The sequence below is a fragment of the Notothenia coriiceps genome, unplaced genomic scaffold, assembly GCF_000735185.1.
Source record: "Notothenia coriiceps isolate Sejong01 unplaced genomic scaffold, NC01 NC01_scaffold00013625, whole genome shotgun sequence".
Classification (NCBI taxonomy): domain Eukaryota; kingdom Metazoa; phylum Chordata; class Actinopteri; order Perciformes; family Nototheniidae; genus Notothenia; species Notothenia coriiceps.
The window spans coordinates 48,991-66,607 of NW_011346326.1; the positions used below are offsets into that span (position 1 = coordinate 48,991).

The following is a 17,617-nucleotide window of genomic DNA, read 5'->3' on the forward strand; positions in this document are numbered from 1 at the left end:
CCACTCTCGGTTCCACTATTACTTTTGCGCGCTACCTGTCTCACTCTTTTCCGGCCTCCAGCTTTTCCTGCTGGAACCCGCCGCTTAAAGGTGGGGGTCCGCGGACCGGCCATAGAGCCCATAGAGCAGGGGTGTCAAACTCAATTTCATCACGGGCCACATTCGCATTATGGTTGAACTCAAAGGGCCGGTTGTGACTATATAAATATACGTATACAAATATTTAATATATATAAAATAATGTATTATATTACATGATTGCCTCTGCATTGGATTATTATCGGATAGGGTAATAACTTCATAATTAACTACGTCTGAAAGCAGAAGTCTAGGGAAAATAATTGCAAGTCAAGTCAATTCTGAGAAAAAAGGCATATTGAGAAGAACAAAAGTCGAATCTGAGAAAAAAGTCAAATTTGAGATGCATTTTGCTCCATGTATGGGCAACGTGCTTCTGTAAATCGCCATGTAACCGTATAACAAACATATTATATTCTTTGCAAGCTCTTGTGGGGCCACAGAAAATGAAGTCGCGGGCCGGATTTGGCCCCCGGGCCTTGAGTTTGACACCCCTGCCATAGAGTTAAAGGTGTTGGCCGTTAGCTGTAAAAATCCATAGATTAGCCGCACCGTTATATAAGCCGCAGCGTCGAAAAATAGGGGAAAAGGCACGGCTTATAGTCCGAAAATTACGGTAGTTGTTTGCTATAAGACAGATAATGCATACATAATCAATAGTGTGTGTGTGTGTGTGTGTGTGTGTGTGTGTGTGTGTGTGTGTGTGTGTGTGTGTGTGTGTGTGTGTGTGTGTGTGTGTGTGTGTGTGTGTGTGTGTGTGTGTGTGTGTGTGTATCTGTAAACATTATCATACAATGACCAGGTCTCCTGCTGGTCTGACAGTAAATCTTTAAAAGCTCCATTCCTTAACCTGCCCGAATGGTTTCTGTCACTAATATAATTATGAAGTAATTATTTTATAGTAGGTCATAATACACTCTCATTCACACAGAGGGGCATTTGACGTTTAAATTGAGTTTAATTATTCGATTTTATTTGCAGTGGGGATTTTTCAGGATCGCTTAATGTTTAATTTTGATTGAGGGCAAGTGAAGTGGTTTATGACACTATTGTTAAAGTGATGTTCTCAATAGGGCTCCAGGTCTCACTGTTTTAATAAAAGGAGCTCTCCCCCGGGCCAGTTGCCAGTAAAACGACTGGCTCTGTTTCATGTGAGCGAGAGAGATGGCCTATAAGGGCCTTTTTCAGGCTGCAATCAATCAGCCACATTTTCTGACTGTTTTTCAATTATGCATGCTCAGGCTCAGGAGTGAGGAGGCCAGGCAAGGTTTCACTTTAAGTTTTCAACTTTGAAAAATAAGTTCACATTAAGATTACAAATCAGCAACACACACACACACAATGGAGTGGCTCGGGTCCTGTCAGGGTCGGTGATTTCTAAGGAAAAATGTCGCTGAAATTACCCTTTTTATTTGTCGTCAATTAAGAGAAAATCAATTTCATTGCCTGTAAGACAATTTAGATACACTCAATTCCCAGCTGTTGTAAAGCAAAGCTGCAGAGTGACTTATTAAAATTGCTGACACCACATGCTTGACATTATCAGCTAGCTGACATGATGCAAAGTCCTGGAGGCTTTTAGTTTGGCTGTGAATAGTTTTTAGTTGGTGTTTCAAGCAGCAATTTGTCCCTATCACGGTGGATTGTTTTCCCCCTTTGGGACAAATCACTCTGATATCTCTGCCTCTCTATCTCTGTTTCTGGCCACAGTTTATCTGCAATGGCATAACAGCTCATTCCACTGCCTCCTAACTTTATAATTATCTTGTACCTCCTGATAAAACGCTCTGAAGCATATACCGCTGTACATTCTTAACATGTTTTATTTGTTATCTTTGTCATCTTTCACAGGTTACTTTGTTAAAGAATATGGTCTTACAGAAGTATTGCCTTCAATCACATGCACAGATCAACTTGAATCCCTTCAGTACAGAAATAAAGCAGCAATGATAAACCAAGATATCCTGAGTAGATACTTGAGGTTAAGTTTGAACTTGCTCTGTGTTTTTGTGCACATGTGAAAAGCCTTTTGTTCAGTTTCTAGCAGACCTAACAGTCACACACTTGCTTACAAAGTATTTGCTTTTACTCAGTTCTGTGACATTCACTGCTATTTGAGTGAATGGGGCTCATTGGCTTGCTTGGTTGCCTTTTAGCAAGCACTTTAGGAACATAAAGTTTAACTAGACACTTTACATCACTCTTCACCTTTATGTCATTGGTGCATAATAAACTAAATTGAACAAATCTAAACTTGAAACATTTATTGTATTTGGTCTAAAGTGATCTTGAATCAATGGTATTGATTCTCCATCCCTCAAAGCCATTGCAACAGCTTTTTTGTATTAAACACTTTATCACCAATCTCAGTTTGTCTGTGTCTTCATGAAAGACATGCTTGTACTTGTATCCATACAAATTCATGATGACCTTTTTACAATTCCCAAGTCAAGTCTCCAATGTTAAATGTCAAGCATTTCCTATTCAAACCAAGACAAGGTATTTTCCTGTATACATTCAATTCATCCAGTAACACTCCTCAACAGTAGAGCTTACCATTGTTAAGAGAAAGGCTTCTGGCCTAAGGGTGCTGATACATCTTTCCTCCTTCAAACACCTTTGTATGTCTAAAGCTGACTAAGTGGTCAAATCAGATAGAAAAGGCATGAAGGGTGCATTGAATCGGCCTGTTTAAACCTTTGTTCAAGTGCCATGGTAAGAAAAAGCTAAGCATCTGTGTAGTCAAACAAAATAACAGTTGAGGGGAAAATATAGAGCAATTATACGTACCCACAACAATTTTAAATTATACATTTCTATGAAAAAAATAAATATGACATTAAGTAGATGGAAGAAAACGTAGGTACATTTGTAAATTAGTAATATGGGAGATAAGCTGACCCTAAACATTGAATAAGAGCGTGACATTTTACAAACATTTGAATATTCAAGATCCATTTATATGTTTGTATTAAAAACGTTTGCAATGTGTGGTACTGTAATGTCGAGTTTCCCTGATCTTTAGAGTATATTTTTTTATTCAAGCATTACATATTTACCTTATTTTACCTTAATTTACTGCAGTTTTCTGTATGCCCAACACATTTAATTGGTTATAGCCTCATGCATGATGGGCAATATCACATCTAATCAAAATCAATTTGTTTGACTGCAATGCGACAATTACACCTTGAGGGAAGAGCAGATTAAATCCTGTCATCTTTGGATGATTGAATTAGAACATGTTATTAAAAAGGATAATGAGTATGTGAAAGCAAACATTAGGCTTTGATTACTACTCTCATCAAGAGGTAATATTAAGCTAAGTGCAAAACAGCGTATTAAATGCACAAAGCTTATCAGGCAAAGCGTGTAGGTAAATTAACCAGCAGCCCTATCGCAACTCTCAGTGCTGTGTTTGCCTATAAAGTAGTGGTTTTCCAGCCATTAACTACAATTGGAATCTCTTCTCTCTGACCAGAATGGGGATGTGGTGTGTGGCTAAATGTGCCTATTTGCATATGTGTGTTTGATGTAGTCAGTTCACTTTTTAAAACAAAAATAATAGTGCTGTGAATGTGTCGATAATTAAAAGCTCCATTCATTTCAGTCCTTACCTTCCACTTGCATCATTTGGTTGTCCCTGTGAAAACATGTTGATTATAATGCTTGCCTCATACCAGGAGACATTATCGGGTCAAAAGTAATAGTCATTTTTTGTAACAATTCGTTAACCAGACTACAAGCTAAATGTTTTTTATAACAGCCCTAAAATAAAGCACACACAAAGGCAAACCCTGCAGCTAGTCTGATGCTGCATTGTAAGCAAAGTGATTTGAGAGCCCTTTTTCCCAGGCAGGTAATTTGATTCTTGGAGGTCGATGTTGGCTGGTGTTAGGGGTCGCCCATGTAGCGAGTCCCCACTCTAATAAAACCAGAGAGCCGTGCGGGACCAGGAGGCTAAAAACCCCCATTAACTTCTCTCCCATCAACATGGGGACAGGTAACCTCATGACCCTGCAAAGCTGCCTTACGCCCCCATCATGTGACCTGGGAGCTGCAGAGCTGATGACTAGGCAGCTAAAGTCAGACGTTATTTTAAGAGAACACCTGAAGGTATAAGGGAAAAATAGACTTTTAGTTTGTCAATTTTTTTCCTGCCTGTGTTGAGGATAACATTTTGTGAGCAAAATGGCTTGACAATTAACCATAATTTCTCATTATATTTAAATAAAAATGCTCTTTGTAGTTCATTGACCAACAGATTACTTCCACTGTATTTAGAATAAATAATGGCTGAATGTATTTGAAGCATTTTGAAATTAAAATGTATTGTCCATTGGTCTTTTCTCGTACAACAGTAAGGATTGACCAAGTGGTGGAAGGAGAATACATTGATGCCGGAGAAAATAATTTAGCCAGTGTATGTTTTATTTGATATTGCAAATCAACAACAAGCTGTCCAGGTTGTTTTTTCAATTTAAACAATGAGCTTCCCTTTTAATCTATAGAGATATTCAAATAAGGCACACGTGTTTAAAAAACTCAATTTATTACAATAATGGTCCTCGTATATCAGGAATATTGCTTGTTTAGGGTATTTAAAATATCACTCCCTTAAATAAAGAAAACCCCCCTTTCTATGCAAAATGGTACAGCCTGAATTACCTCTGTAAAACCCAATGGAAGCTCTCTTTTCCTATTGGGAAGATTGGACACATGACCAGCAGGTCAAATGGATGGGAGCGAATGCTTATACATAGATTGAGTGCTTATTTTACATTTAAGTATGTGAATGACAATATACCAATTGAAATAACTATGAATTAGTTATGTTAGTGGGTTAGCATGCTATACCCACGTGCTCACAAGTTAGTACCGTGACAACCACCTCCTGGCTAGATATACACTGCAGTGTTTCCCTTACCATTGTCTTGGAGGGGCGCTGCGCCCCGCCAACGGAGCCCCACGCCCCCCCTGAAATTCAAGGTGTTTTTTTAATTAAATTTTCTTTTATTTATAGATATATATATATATAGCACCAAATTGCTACTAATCTACATCTACTGTTACTTTACACATTGAACATTTGCTCTTTTATTAAATAAACGAAACACTTTCATTTTAAGTTGTGAGTTTAGTGTTATTGACCCTAAGAAACACTGATGCATTAATCAATAACAATAATCCACAGCTCCTCTCTCTGCTCCAGAGGATTTCAAAAAAAAAAATATCCCAATGGCACCCATCGTCCCCCCCCCCAGGCAGCACCCCGCCAAAGCAGTAAACCTAGGGGAAACACTGCACTGGATTAGTACATTTACGCTGTGGAGGGGTAGTTATTTAGAAACAGTCAAAGGTGAATGTCTATTCCTATTGGGACAGATGCACTAACATTTGCTCACTTTAATGCTCTAAAAAAAAAAACTTGGGGTTTTAATAACCCCACTGCTTGTCCTTAAAGGTGGGGTAGGTAATTTTGGAGAAACCAGCTCGAGTGCGCTAGAATTTGAAAATACACAACCGGAAAAAATCTGCCACTTCCGTTACAGAGCCCCTCCTCCAACGACACACGAACGAGTGCCCATGACCAATGAGGGCACGAGATAAGTTTGTGCACAGATGGAAGGCTGACAGGCAGGTAGGCCATCCAGTTACTTTAGCCGGGCCGGCTAAAATGATTGGTCGTGCTTTTTACAGTATACTACGGCTACCACAGATTACATTTTTTAATGGATTTTTTGTCAAAGCACTACAGATATTCATTGCTATCGGGATGTTAAGAGCATTCCATGGAATATAACAAAAAGTGTATCTCGAGCCGGTTTCTCAATCTTACCTACCCCACCTTTTAAGTGCCATAATTAGAACACAATTCAAATGTAAAAAAACTACTCTTCTTATTCTCAACAACAGGGTGCTGTTTATTGTCCATCAAATTCATATTGAACAGTTACCTGCTGCTAGGGTCAGAAGAGACTTTGGGCTTATCACTTCATTACTATTGTTTGATTAACTAATTGCTATTCTTTGTTTTTCCTTCTTCCCCTCTTCTGTCCTCTCTAAGTGGGATGCCATCACAGAGATGGACGAGCAGAATCGGCCAATCCATACTTTCCAGGTGTGCAATGTGATGGAGCCCAACCAGAACAACTGGCTGCGCTCCAACTGGATTTCTCGACAGGCCGCCCAAAAGATCTACGTGGAGCTTCGCTTCACCCTGAGGGACTGCAACTCCATCCCTTGGGTGTCTGGCACCTGCAAGGAGACTTTCAACCTCTTCTACCATGAGACTGACGAGGCTCACGTTGTCAAATTCAAGCCCCAACAGTACACAAAGATCGACACCATTGCTGCTGATGAGAGCTTCACTCAAATGGACCTCGGAGATCGCATCCTCAAGCTGAACACTGAGGTGCGTGAGGTGGGACCCATGACCAAGAAGGGCTTCTACCTGGCATTTCAGGACATTGGTGCCTGCATTGCCTTGGTTTCAGTGAGGATTTATTATAAGAAATGTCCGTTCACGCTAAGAAACCTGGCCTCATTCCCGGACACAGTGCCTCGTGTGGACTCTTCCTCTTTGGTTGAGGTGAGGGGGGCTTGTATTGACCATGCTGAAGAAAGAGACACACCCAAACTGTTCTGTGGAGCTGATGGAGACTGGCTGGTGCCCCTGGGAAGATGTGTCTGCAGTGTTGCCTACGAGGAGTTTGATGGCTCTTGTTCTGGTGAGTTTTTCAACTTTTTTATTTTATTTTGCATTTAACTCATCAATGCTATTCTTGCTGTACTGAGAAAAGTGCATTTGTAATCGAAACTGGCCATGGTTTTTAGTGTGTGGAGCTTGTCTGTTATATGGTCCAACTAAAAGGTTTAGGTTTGTCAGAATACAAGCCTCTGACACAAGCAAGCCTTGATGGTTTGACAAATATGGGAGGACAAACAAGTGTTGTATATGTGAGAAACAAAACTTTAAGACATAGTCAGGGTTTTTACCCAAAATAAATGATGAATGCTTTTTTCTTTTAGCGTTAACCAAAAATCACATAAAGGGTATTTGGTTCTTTCAGAATGTATCACTTGTTTTTAAGGGTTCCAGTATTTCTTCCTCTATTTGCTACTTAACAACTACGGTGGATTGCACTGTCGTGCAGGAAGCTGATTTACCACCGTCGTCAAATGTAGCTTTTTCATATTATTTATCTTCCCCCCAATTGCAAACATTACGTATGTTTCATCCTTGTGTAATTCAGTCTTCTGTGTGTTCCCAAGTGTTCATTTAATCTTGTATCAGGATGGTACGACAAACAGTTTGAAATAGTAACCTGACCAGGAAGACAGCCATTTATTTTGTGTACGTGGTGATGCTTCAGCGAGTCAGATGGATAAGCAATGTGGATAGATGAAGTGGCTGATATAATATCTACAGGCTTCATTTACATTCACCTCATGCATTTTAACAATGTGTGCAACAACCTCAAATCATATAGGTATGATGTATTATATGTCTATCTTTCCACAAGCCCATATATTCCATACAACTATACGTACGTATGGATTGTACTACTATGCTTTCATACATCAACCGTTTACAAAAGCAAGTTTGTAATGAAGAGGGAAGCTTTAATTTTCCCTCTTCATTCCCTCCTGCTCCTCATCACCCCTCCTTCATTTTTCCGTTATTGCCTGCTGCTAACTCTGGAGAATCAGATGAGATCTCATGTGAGGGGATTAGAGTGTTTTGGGCTGTAAGTGTTATGCCGGAGAGCTCCCCTGATTCTGTCTTAAGCGATATTAGTGAGTGTGTGTGCACGCAAAAAAAAAAGCATGCCTATAAATATATTTGTAATCTAAAATGTCTTGTGCTTGGTCTGTCAGTTACCAAGATGCATTAACACTTTTTCTAGTTTTGAAATACATTTTGTTCTGTGATATTCAATTGACTTTTGTTGGACATTTGCCTTCTTTTGTATTGGCCTTTTGGATACTGCAAGGATTCCAAAGAGATCATTTCCCCACGGCTAAGATGCACTCAGCTGTAACTGTGGTTATAGTACATACAAGATAATTGCTAGGGCTTGTTTTTCGATAACACAAATCTTAACAGTGTTGTCGGGAAAAGCAAATGCTTGAATGGTTGCTTTTGGGTTCATGTAATTCTCCAAAACAAATAAAACGACTAAAGTTTTGATCCTGTTCATTTGTGCTGGAAATATTTGGTCAAAATATTGCTTTTGAAATGCAAAAACTATAATCTTCAGTGTGTTTATGTAATTTACACGGAGCAGTGCTTTTGTCATACTGTGACACATAGTGCTGTTGTATCCAACTTAAGGTCCAGATATCAGAAGTCTTCCTATAGGAATTGGTGCTGTGTGTGTGATTTATATATACTGAGAAAAGGTGTCTGTATGTGATCGTGCAAGCATCTAGGAAGGTTGTTGTGTATATCAGTGGTCCAACACCTGCTGTCCCAGGAGCTTCCATGGTGTGACAGATTACTTCGGCTGGCTTGGTTCCAGTTTGATCCTGAACCCTCTGATATGAGCTTTGGGTTATTGCTGGTAGTACCACTCACTGGAACGCTATAGTGCAAAAAAAACCTACGTTCATGAAGGCCCAACACAATCGCTCTTTAAGCCATGTACAAGCCATTGAACTGCTTTGTTTTTGTAAACTGTGTTTATTTTATGGTAGATAAATCCGCAATCTACAAACATCCAAATGTACTCACTGAAAACCAAACAAGGGCTTCATTCACCGACTTATCAGCTGGAGTCTAAGCTTTCTCTCATCCTGATAAGTGATAATACAATGTCTGATGTTTAATTACTTACACTGATTTTAACACCGGCAAATGTTTCAAAATCTGCAAACAGTATAAGATTAAAACAAGATATGTGTCAAGGTGCCAAGTGTATGAGTGTACAGGCCGTAAATCATTTTGGTCCTCTCACACACATACATTTTCCTTTTACACACATACATTCTCACTCTTACACACATACATTCTCTTTTTACATACATATATTTTCACTCTCATACACATATATATTTACACTCACACATTCATACATTTTGCTCTCATATTATCATATTTCCATCCACACATTCATACATTGTCACTCACATATTTATACATTTTTCACTCACATATACATTTTGCTCTCATATTCATATATTTTAACGCTCATATTTATACATTTTGCTCTCATGCACATTCATTTAATGTTTACATTTAATATGATAAATAATATATGCATGTCTGAAGACAATATATGTATGCAAGAGAAGAATGCATGTATGTGTGAGAGAAAGTATAGTGGAAAAGGAAGGAGTATGGTTGAAACGGAAGGCAGGTCATTCTCGCGCTGTGATTGGATCAGAAGGTTGAGCGGGGCGGGCTCATGTTCAGAACTTCGGATTCAAATCAACAAGATAGAGGGAGATGAATCTGTGTATCTACGGACAATTTGTTTTTCTTTATTAAAAAAGTAAACGGAAGAGCGTCTGAGAGGCTTTTTGTTTTTTACCTTACTAAATGGTCTATTGGTCAGTGGAGCGAAAGGCGGGGCGAAACTCACGGCAGTGATTTCAAAACAAAAGCACTCGTTTGCTTGGAACTGTGATAATATTATAAACAAGGGGAAATGAGGTGAATTTAGCGATTACAACGAAAACAGCCAAGACACGCTTTGAGCCCAGAAAATGAATGTTATTAAGGGCTGTAAATATAATAAGCCTGTGTCTAAAATGGAAGACATCGTTAGGAGATTTAAACTATACAGCGGTTCTGGACTGCGGTCACTCAGCCGTCTCTCGAGTTTGTTTTTTCAAATCAGCAGCCCTTCCTTTTTTTTCCTGCTATATTTTACGAGTGATACAAATATTTTTTACCACAAGTTGTTAATACAACTGACACTGTTGGACTCGGTACTAGTTGACTTGTGTGTAAGAGTGAACATATATGAATGTAAGAGGAGAATGTATGTGTGTGAGTATGAATTACGGCCTGTACAAGTGGACACAAATACAGTGTTTCATCTATATCGGGCTGCCACTTTTTTAATCTAAAGGCTGTACTCTTACTTAAAGTCCATGAAATGTCCAAAATAAACGTTATTCTGTGTTAATAAATCGCTTCATCACTTTCCACTGTTTCATTTGACATATCGACATCAATGATTCTTTCCATAAATACCCCCCAAATAACATGAAATGTGTGCCACTTTCCCGTGTTATTCCGCTCCGGTAGCAAAAAGCTTGCCAGCCATTAACCCAGNCCCTGCCCATTCACAGATTCACTCCACATGTCAGACCACAGTAAGGAACTACGAGCGCTGCCTCCCCCTCCTCGACGAGTTTAAAAGAGAAAACACCTTTCACTTAGTCTTTTATTAGCCCCATCCCCCAAACGTCGTCTAAGCTAACAAAACGCAACTCATTGACAATATTCAAAATACATCACGTCAAATATTCACCACCCTTAAATTTAGTTACTCACGCCATACTCCTTATTTTAGGCAAGTGGTCAACATTCTTGGTGATCGTAAACAACTACCTAAAGACCACCCACAATTTCTCGTAAACTAAAGTTACACTCTTCACAATATCCTCTCTACTCAACATTGAACTCCGCGTCCGTCATATGAAAGCAAGCACCTTACTCCCTTCCTCTCAACATTGCGACGTTTCCAGACCACCCCCAGAATTTCTCACTCCTGGTAACTAAACCTACCAAATTCATCAGCCCCTCTCTACTCTGAACTTCTACGCTTTACAATACGACAAAACACCGCAGCCCCGCCCTGCCTCTCATACTGTTTTACAGGCCAAACGCCTCAGTTCTAAGAAAAGTAAAGTCTGAACTTAAAAGTCCTGAAACTGTCAAAATAAAACCGCCGTTATTCTGGTTCACTCAAATCCGCCTTCACTCACCTTTCACTCAAATCCCGCTTTCATCTTTCCACTTTTCATTTGACACATATCCAACTATTCTTCCCTCCATACAATACCCCCCAACAATACACATGACATGTGTGCCCACTTTCCCGTGTTACTTTCCGCTCCGGCTACAGCAAAACCGCGTCTGCAGCATCTAACCCAGCCTTGTGACGTCACACCGTGGCAAACACCAGACTCGTCTGGATTGTTTGTTTTGTATCCTTCGCTAATCTCTTCGCTCAACCATATGTCCCGTAACCGACCCCTCGCTAAACTTCTTTCTTATCGCAACAATCTCATGCTGGTGAAGCGATGTGGTCACGTAGTTCAGTTTTGTGGTAATTCAAGCCTCTCAGGTCACAGTGTGCACGAATTTCCGAAACACACAGCTGTTAGACGTCAGTGGATCCGTTTTGTACAGACCAAAAGAGCGAACTTTCATCCGCCGCACGAGAAATCACAAGCTGTGATATGTGGTAGCCATTTGACACCAGACAGTTTTGAAGGAGCTTTGATGGTGGAATTAGGCTACAAGACCAAAAAAACGCTTAAGTTAGATGCTGTACCCACCATAAACCCTGAAAAACCGGCCGAAACTCCAAAAGCATCAGGCGCAAAGAGATCCAGATCTGCTGCATGTTCTGGCAACGACTGCCAGCAATGTTGACAGTTTCTTCACTTCGTCAGGCAAAAAACGAAAACAAGTGGGTGATACTTCATAATAGTGTACTTCAAATAAAATTGACAATATCTCTATGCTTATATACTGTAATAACATAATACCTTGCAGACTGTCAAACTGGTGATCAGCCATCAATATTATACATTTTTCTTTTGTGGTGATTGTTTCTACTCACTCATATCACTGATATTATTGCCTAATACATTACATTCTGCTGTTTATGTCTGTGCTTGTTGGTTGGGTGTCGTGACCTACATTTCGTGCAATGCACTTCTACTGAACCAGTAGGCACAGTGTTCCAACATCCAGGTTCTGCTTTATTCTGGTTGATCAGATTAGCATTAAAGATATTACTATCATTAGTAGAGAAGCTGAATTAAAGCCCTAAGAATTTAAAAACACTTTTGAGCTGTGAATTCTTCCTGATTGCTATAAACATTGATCATGGGTGCTGGAAGATTGTGCACAAAACTCGGGTCAGAATTAAATTACTACAGGTGTTATGCCAGCTTGAGCTAAATGTCACCAGAGTACAGTGAACTTGCCTAGTGACTGAAATATATACAAGTTGAAGTCGAATAAGTAAGGCCAAAAATGAATTACGTCTGAATATCTTTATTATTTTTACCACTTTTAATTGTTTGTGGACTCGCACANGTCAAATATTACAAAAAGCAGGTTTTATATAAATATTAGACATATGAACAAAAAAACGTAATCCTTCATAAGCTATATGGTGCGAATAGCTGTCAAACATGCTAACCACCCCGACCCCACATGACCGCGCGTTTTAGTCTCAGGGGCGACGCGACGACATTGGCTCTATCCGCTTCTTGGAAAGGAATGGGACTTGCGCGCCTTGCATAGTCCCTAAAGTTACCGGTTTAGACATTAACTGTATTCAGTAAGCGTCGACTTGACCAAATGTTAACCAAGTGTATACTTTATTAAATCGTTTCATGCGAGTAAAATGTTATAAACTAGAAAAAGCTTTGTCTTTGTACATTTATATGGGACTGGTCGTGTTGTAAAAGGTTTAGTTGTTCAAACCATTCTAACATAAATTTAAATCGACAAACACTATATTTCTTTCGCCAAGAAAACAATTAAAAAGTGAACATTCGTAAACTAAAATAACGTCACATGTAATCATAGATGAAAACCATACTACTACCGCTCAGTGTTGTAATTTTTAGAGAGGTATGTAGTACTATTATGTAGCAATGTTTACAAATTGGCTAATAACATGATATTTTTATTTTACTTGTACAAAATAAATATGAGGTTGTACATGACTGCTTGACAGAATCATAGACCTCTTATATATTTCCTCACATGTGTAGTTGTTTCTTTTCCCAAGCATACATTGAACTTGCGAAAACAGAAAACATAAAAGCCAAGCTGTTTTTGACTGCTTGAAAGAGTTTAATGGTATCTTTAAAAGTGTACCATCATATCTGTAGCGACTAAAAGTATTATATGAAAGCAAAGCTGCAATAGGCAGTTGGGTCAATCAATATTTACTTACTGGTGTAGTGGGCCATCAACTGCTCTGTGTTGTTGTTTGTATTGAAGATACGCTATTTTCAGTGTCCAAACACTGAGACAGCCTTCTCTAAAGCCTGGGTGGCTAATAATGCACCTTGGTTTCTCGTCGGTGTCTTCTGTCTGGTCAGTAGGTTGCAAACTGTATATTTGTTCCATCACCTGCCAGATCTCTCTGCAGCATACACATTCATCTGCAGTGGGCATGCTTTCACAGCATTGACATGTACACCTGAATATTGTACATAACATAAAAAAAAAACAATATCTGCCGGACGTGTGAGGAACAGATGAAAAATTAAGATCGACATTTAGTGCAGGTCAAATTAAATAAAACAGAATTTACCATTCAGTATTGCCGACTCGAGTCTCGCCGGCTGCGGAATCCGCTTCTCTTTCACAAGTTTCTGCCTCGTTGTTCGATTGCCGGGCAGGAGGCTCGTACTGATAAGGCAAGATGCCTTGAAGTGAAAGGCTAGCTGGTTCACTCTCTACTTCTGTAACTGAATCCAGATAACCCACCAAATCTGAGCTTGAATGATCCCTATCGCTGTCTGAAGTTGTCACGTTGCTTGCCTTGCCATTTTGACTGATTTTATCAAATGGCAATATTTGCCACGTGTGACGTCACCGCTCGTTCGGGAGTGATCGGGGGTGTACTCGGCAAACTTCGGAACCAACATCGTTTTTTAACGTATATGTCATTTAATTATGACCAAACCTAAAAAAAAAATATATATATATTTATTCTGGTGATATCTAAACTACATGTTAAAAAACACCTGTGTTAGATGCATTACATGGCCTTTAACTTTTACCAGAATAAAGTAGACAGACAATAGATTGTAGAATTAGCTCACAGTGGATGACACAGTCTTATTTTGGTCCTCCCCACATCGCTCCAACAGCGTCTCCAACTACAGCCTTGCTTAGTGCTCTTTTGAAAAATGATTTCAAGACTATTCAGTGCTCTTCTCCCACCATCCAGAACCAGATGTCCTTGTACAGTTGATTACGTTTCATCTTGTGGTATGGGCCGGCACGGCTCCCCAGCTGCACTCACATCTGCAGCGCAATCAACGGGCCAGGGGTTAAACTGCAGCTGTGATTAGAGCTGGACTGTACCAAAATTGTTATTTCATGCATTTCTGTCCCTTTTAATATTTGTCCCTATTTGTATTTATCATTTTTGGTTGACAAAAAATTACATAGGATGAATTAACCGGCTAATGAGGAGTTCAAAGTCAAACCAAGATTTTTTTATTTCATCCTGTTCTTTATCAGAGTGTACATTTAGATCAGGATCAGAATACCTTTATTAGTCCCACAGAGGGGAAAAAAGATTTTGGGCAGTACCAAATTAAACCATCCCCACTGTGTTCTGCAAGTGCATTATAAAAGACAGGAAATTGTCCATTATTTAAGTATTTACCTTAAATATGTCTTGGGAGTGTGTCAGTTCTGATCTTTGCGATGTAGAATAATAAGCAACCACAACTTGGTCACCTTTCAGTCTCCTTTTATGCCCTATAAAAACGTGCCTCTGCTCCTCTCTCTTTTCTATCCATCACTCTTTGCTCTCTCAAAAGGAGATTTCACAGTTGGGTTAAGTTTAGCCCTTTAGGCGTTGTGATGGCATTTTGCCGCAATGGCAGCTCTGAAATGCAGCCCTTGTTAATTGTTCCGGGATTCAAATAAGCGTTGTTATTAAAAGCCTCCGCACAAGGTACCAGTGGAGCGCCTTGGGTATTGAAGGAGAAAAACTGAGGTGGCTGGCCAAGCTGATGCTTCAATTCCCAGTTTACTACTGATTTAAATGGGTTAGCCTAACCCTAACCCTGATTGGATAGGAGAACAATTACTGGTGTGAATAATCTGTAATATCTGTAAAATACCATTGTAGATAGTTTTTTAAAGCGCAACATTGACTTTTGTGCTCCTCATATCTGGTTGCTTATGTGTTATGTGATTTAATGTTCATGCTGCTCACTGTAAGTCACAGGTGACAACAATGTAACTGTTAATGCATGTTAAATAGAGGATATAATTGCTGTTTTCTATTCTGAAAATGTTTAATAGCAGGGAGGCTAAATGTTGAGTAACCTTCCATATTTTCATTCTTTAATTACAACAGATTCATGTGAATTATTAGAGTATGAGGTGTGGGCCAAAGTTCTCCTTAGCACATTACTCAGGTCTCACAAATAGTGTTGCAGATAGGTTTGGAATTTAAACTATTTTCATTAAATAACACCGCATACCAAGCCAGAAAAACAACTACTCCAGTTCTGACTTGCAAATGTTTATTTATACTAGAGAAAAAGATGAGTGTCTGAAGTGTAAATTCAAGGCTTTAGCTCCACTGAGTTAGGAAAAAAGGCCATGCTCTCCACCCAGCTAAAGCCAAATATTATATTTCTCTAATTCAAACCCAGTGATGTTGCTCACAATGGTACTTTCATCTCCAATCATTTCCTGGATGGAGTCAGTGTCAGTGTGCTGCAGTAAGGCTGAAGTTAATCAAATCTATCAGCTAACAATAACCCCAGTAACCCACATCTCAACTGGCATGCTCCTCCGTTTATAGACTCAGGCTGGCAACCTCTTCAGTTCAGTTCACATGTCTTGTTTTTTTTGTTGAGGATTTCCATTTCACAAGGATTTTTATGTGAACGCACCCACATGAGCATGCATTTAATGAAATAAACCGTTTTTCCATGTTGACCATGCAACAACATAGTGTTATTTTGTGTTTTATATTTACTCTGGAGGGACTCTGGTGTTTGGATGGATGTAATGAATGAATGAATTAAAAGGAGACATGAAGAGGTGGAATGCAACCAGAGTGCTCGTCTCATTCTCTTCTACTGACTGATGTCTTTAGAATGTAACCGCATCCAATCAATGACCAGTGAGTGATGTTCAGCTCAGCCAACTCCAACACAATCATTCCTGGGCCATCACAGTAATACCACGTGTCAGGGACTTGTGAAGGGCCATACACTTTGACAGAAAAACTAAATGTGGAGACCATGTTCTTGATTTCAAAATACTGGTACAATTCCTGAGTTGCTCCTCTTGAAAATGTGTGTCTTTCTCTTTTTATCCCTCTCTCTTTCCCTTGCAATCATTCTCTCTTGCTCAACCCATCTTTTTTATTTTTCTCATCCACATGAACATGATGGATAGCTCTCATGCTCCACATCTGACCCTTTGATGGTCACATTGCTTACTGGATAGTGGTGCTAAGGTACCTATGTTTAATAGAAGCAATTCATTGTTTTGGCCGATATGGACACACGCTCACACTGCTATAGGGCCATTTAGCCCCCATCCCTGCACCTTAATGATACTATCAAATAGTTATTTGTGTTCTTTATCTTAAATTTTAGAGACCTAAACAAATACAAAAAACGTATGTATATTTATATAAATCTTTGCGGCTGCTGCTGTGTCTTCTTTTTTGAGAACTTGTGCTGTGCTTCTGTTAATAGGGGTGATGCGATCGCCTTCAGTGTAGCTCATTCATTTATTTCAGGATGGATTGAGGACCATGAAACTTGGCTGTAAGGTTATATGACCGTATCATTTCTAATTGGTTCTCATTAATCAGTTAATTAGCGCAATGTCCATCCATTGAGGTGAAATTAAGTGCTATTACTGCTAGCCTTGAGGCCATGTAGTGTGTATTTGGATTTAGAGGAATATTTTGGAGTTTTGTAATATTAATTACTGATTTGATTAGGTTGCATTAGATTAGTTAATTAGTGTATTTTTTAAATGTAGCTTTATAAACAATGTTTAATATATGCATATTCCCTCTAAAGAGAGGAAACGGACTTAGAGAGAAATTGCTGAGGGAGAAAAAGAGCTGCTTCTTTTTAAAGCATCCAGCCCTTTCACAATTTATCTCCATTAAGTATTTTTGTGTCTACTGTTACAGGTGGAGGTGAGCATTTTTTTTGGACTGTTATATGAGTGTTTTGTTTATGTAGTCTGCACTTGCATATTCTGTTTAATGTGTGTTAGTGGATATAGTGTGTTGCAGACTAAAATGTGTGTGTGTGTGTGTGTGTGTGTGTGTGTGTGTGTGTGTGTGTGTGTGTGTGTGTGTGTGTGTGTGTGTGTGTGTGTGTGTGTGTGTGTGTGTGTGTGTGATCATATTACAGCATAGATATATTGTATAATATAAACCTCCGCCTCGTCCTTGGCAGCACTCCAGGCAATGTCTAAATAAAGCCCTACACACACACACAAACAAACAAACCCTAAAACATCAATAAGAGCAATCTTCAGTGTTAATGCAAGAGGACGCCTTGCTACGACTGAATGATTGACACACACACACACTCTCACTCCATCTTT

At 39.3% G+C, this 17,617-nt stretch overlaps 1 protein-coding gene across 1 annotated transcript in view; it reads left to right on the forward strand.

Annotated features, from left to right (window-relative positions):
* Positions 1-6,878, forward strand: part of LOC104948075 (ephrin type-A receptor 6-like) — a 43,607-nt gene extending 36,729 nt beyond the window's left edge. The window contains exon 3 of the mRNA XM_010774233.1: positions 6,146-6,878. Within this exon, the coding sequence (XP_010772535.1) occupies positions 6,146-6,847 (702 nt within the window). The 3' untranslated portion in view covers positions 6,848-6,878. The remainder of the gene's footprint in view (positions 1-6,145) is intronic.
* Positions 6,879-17,617: the final 10,739 nt, after the last annotated feature.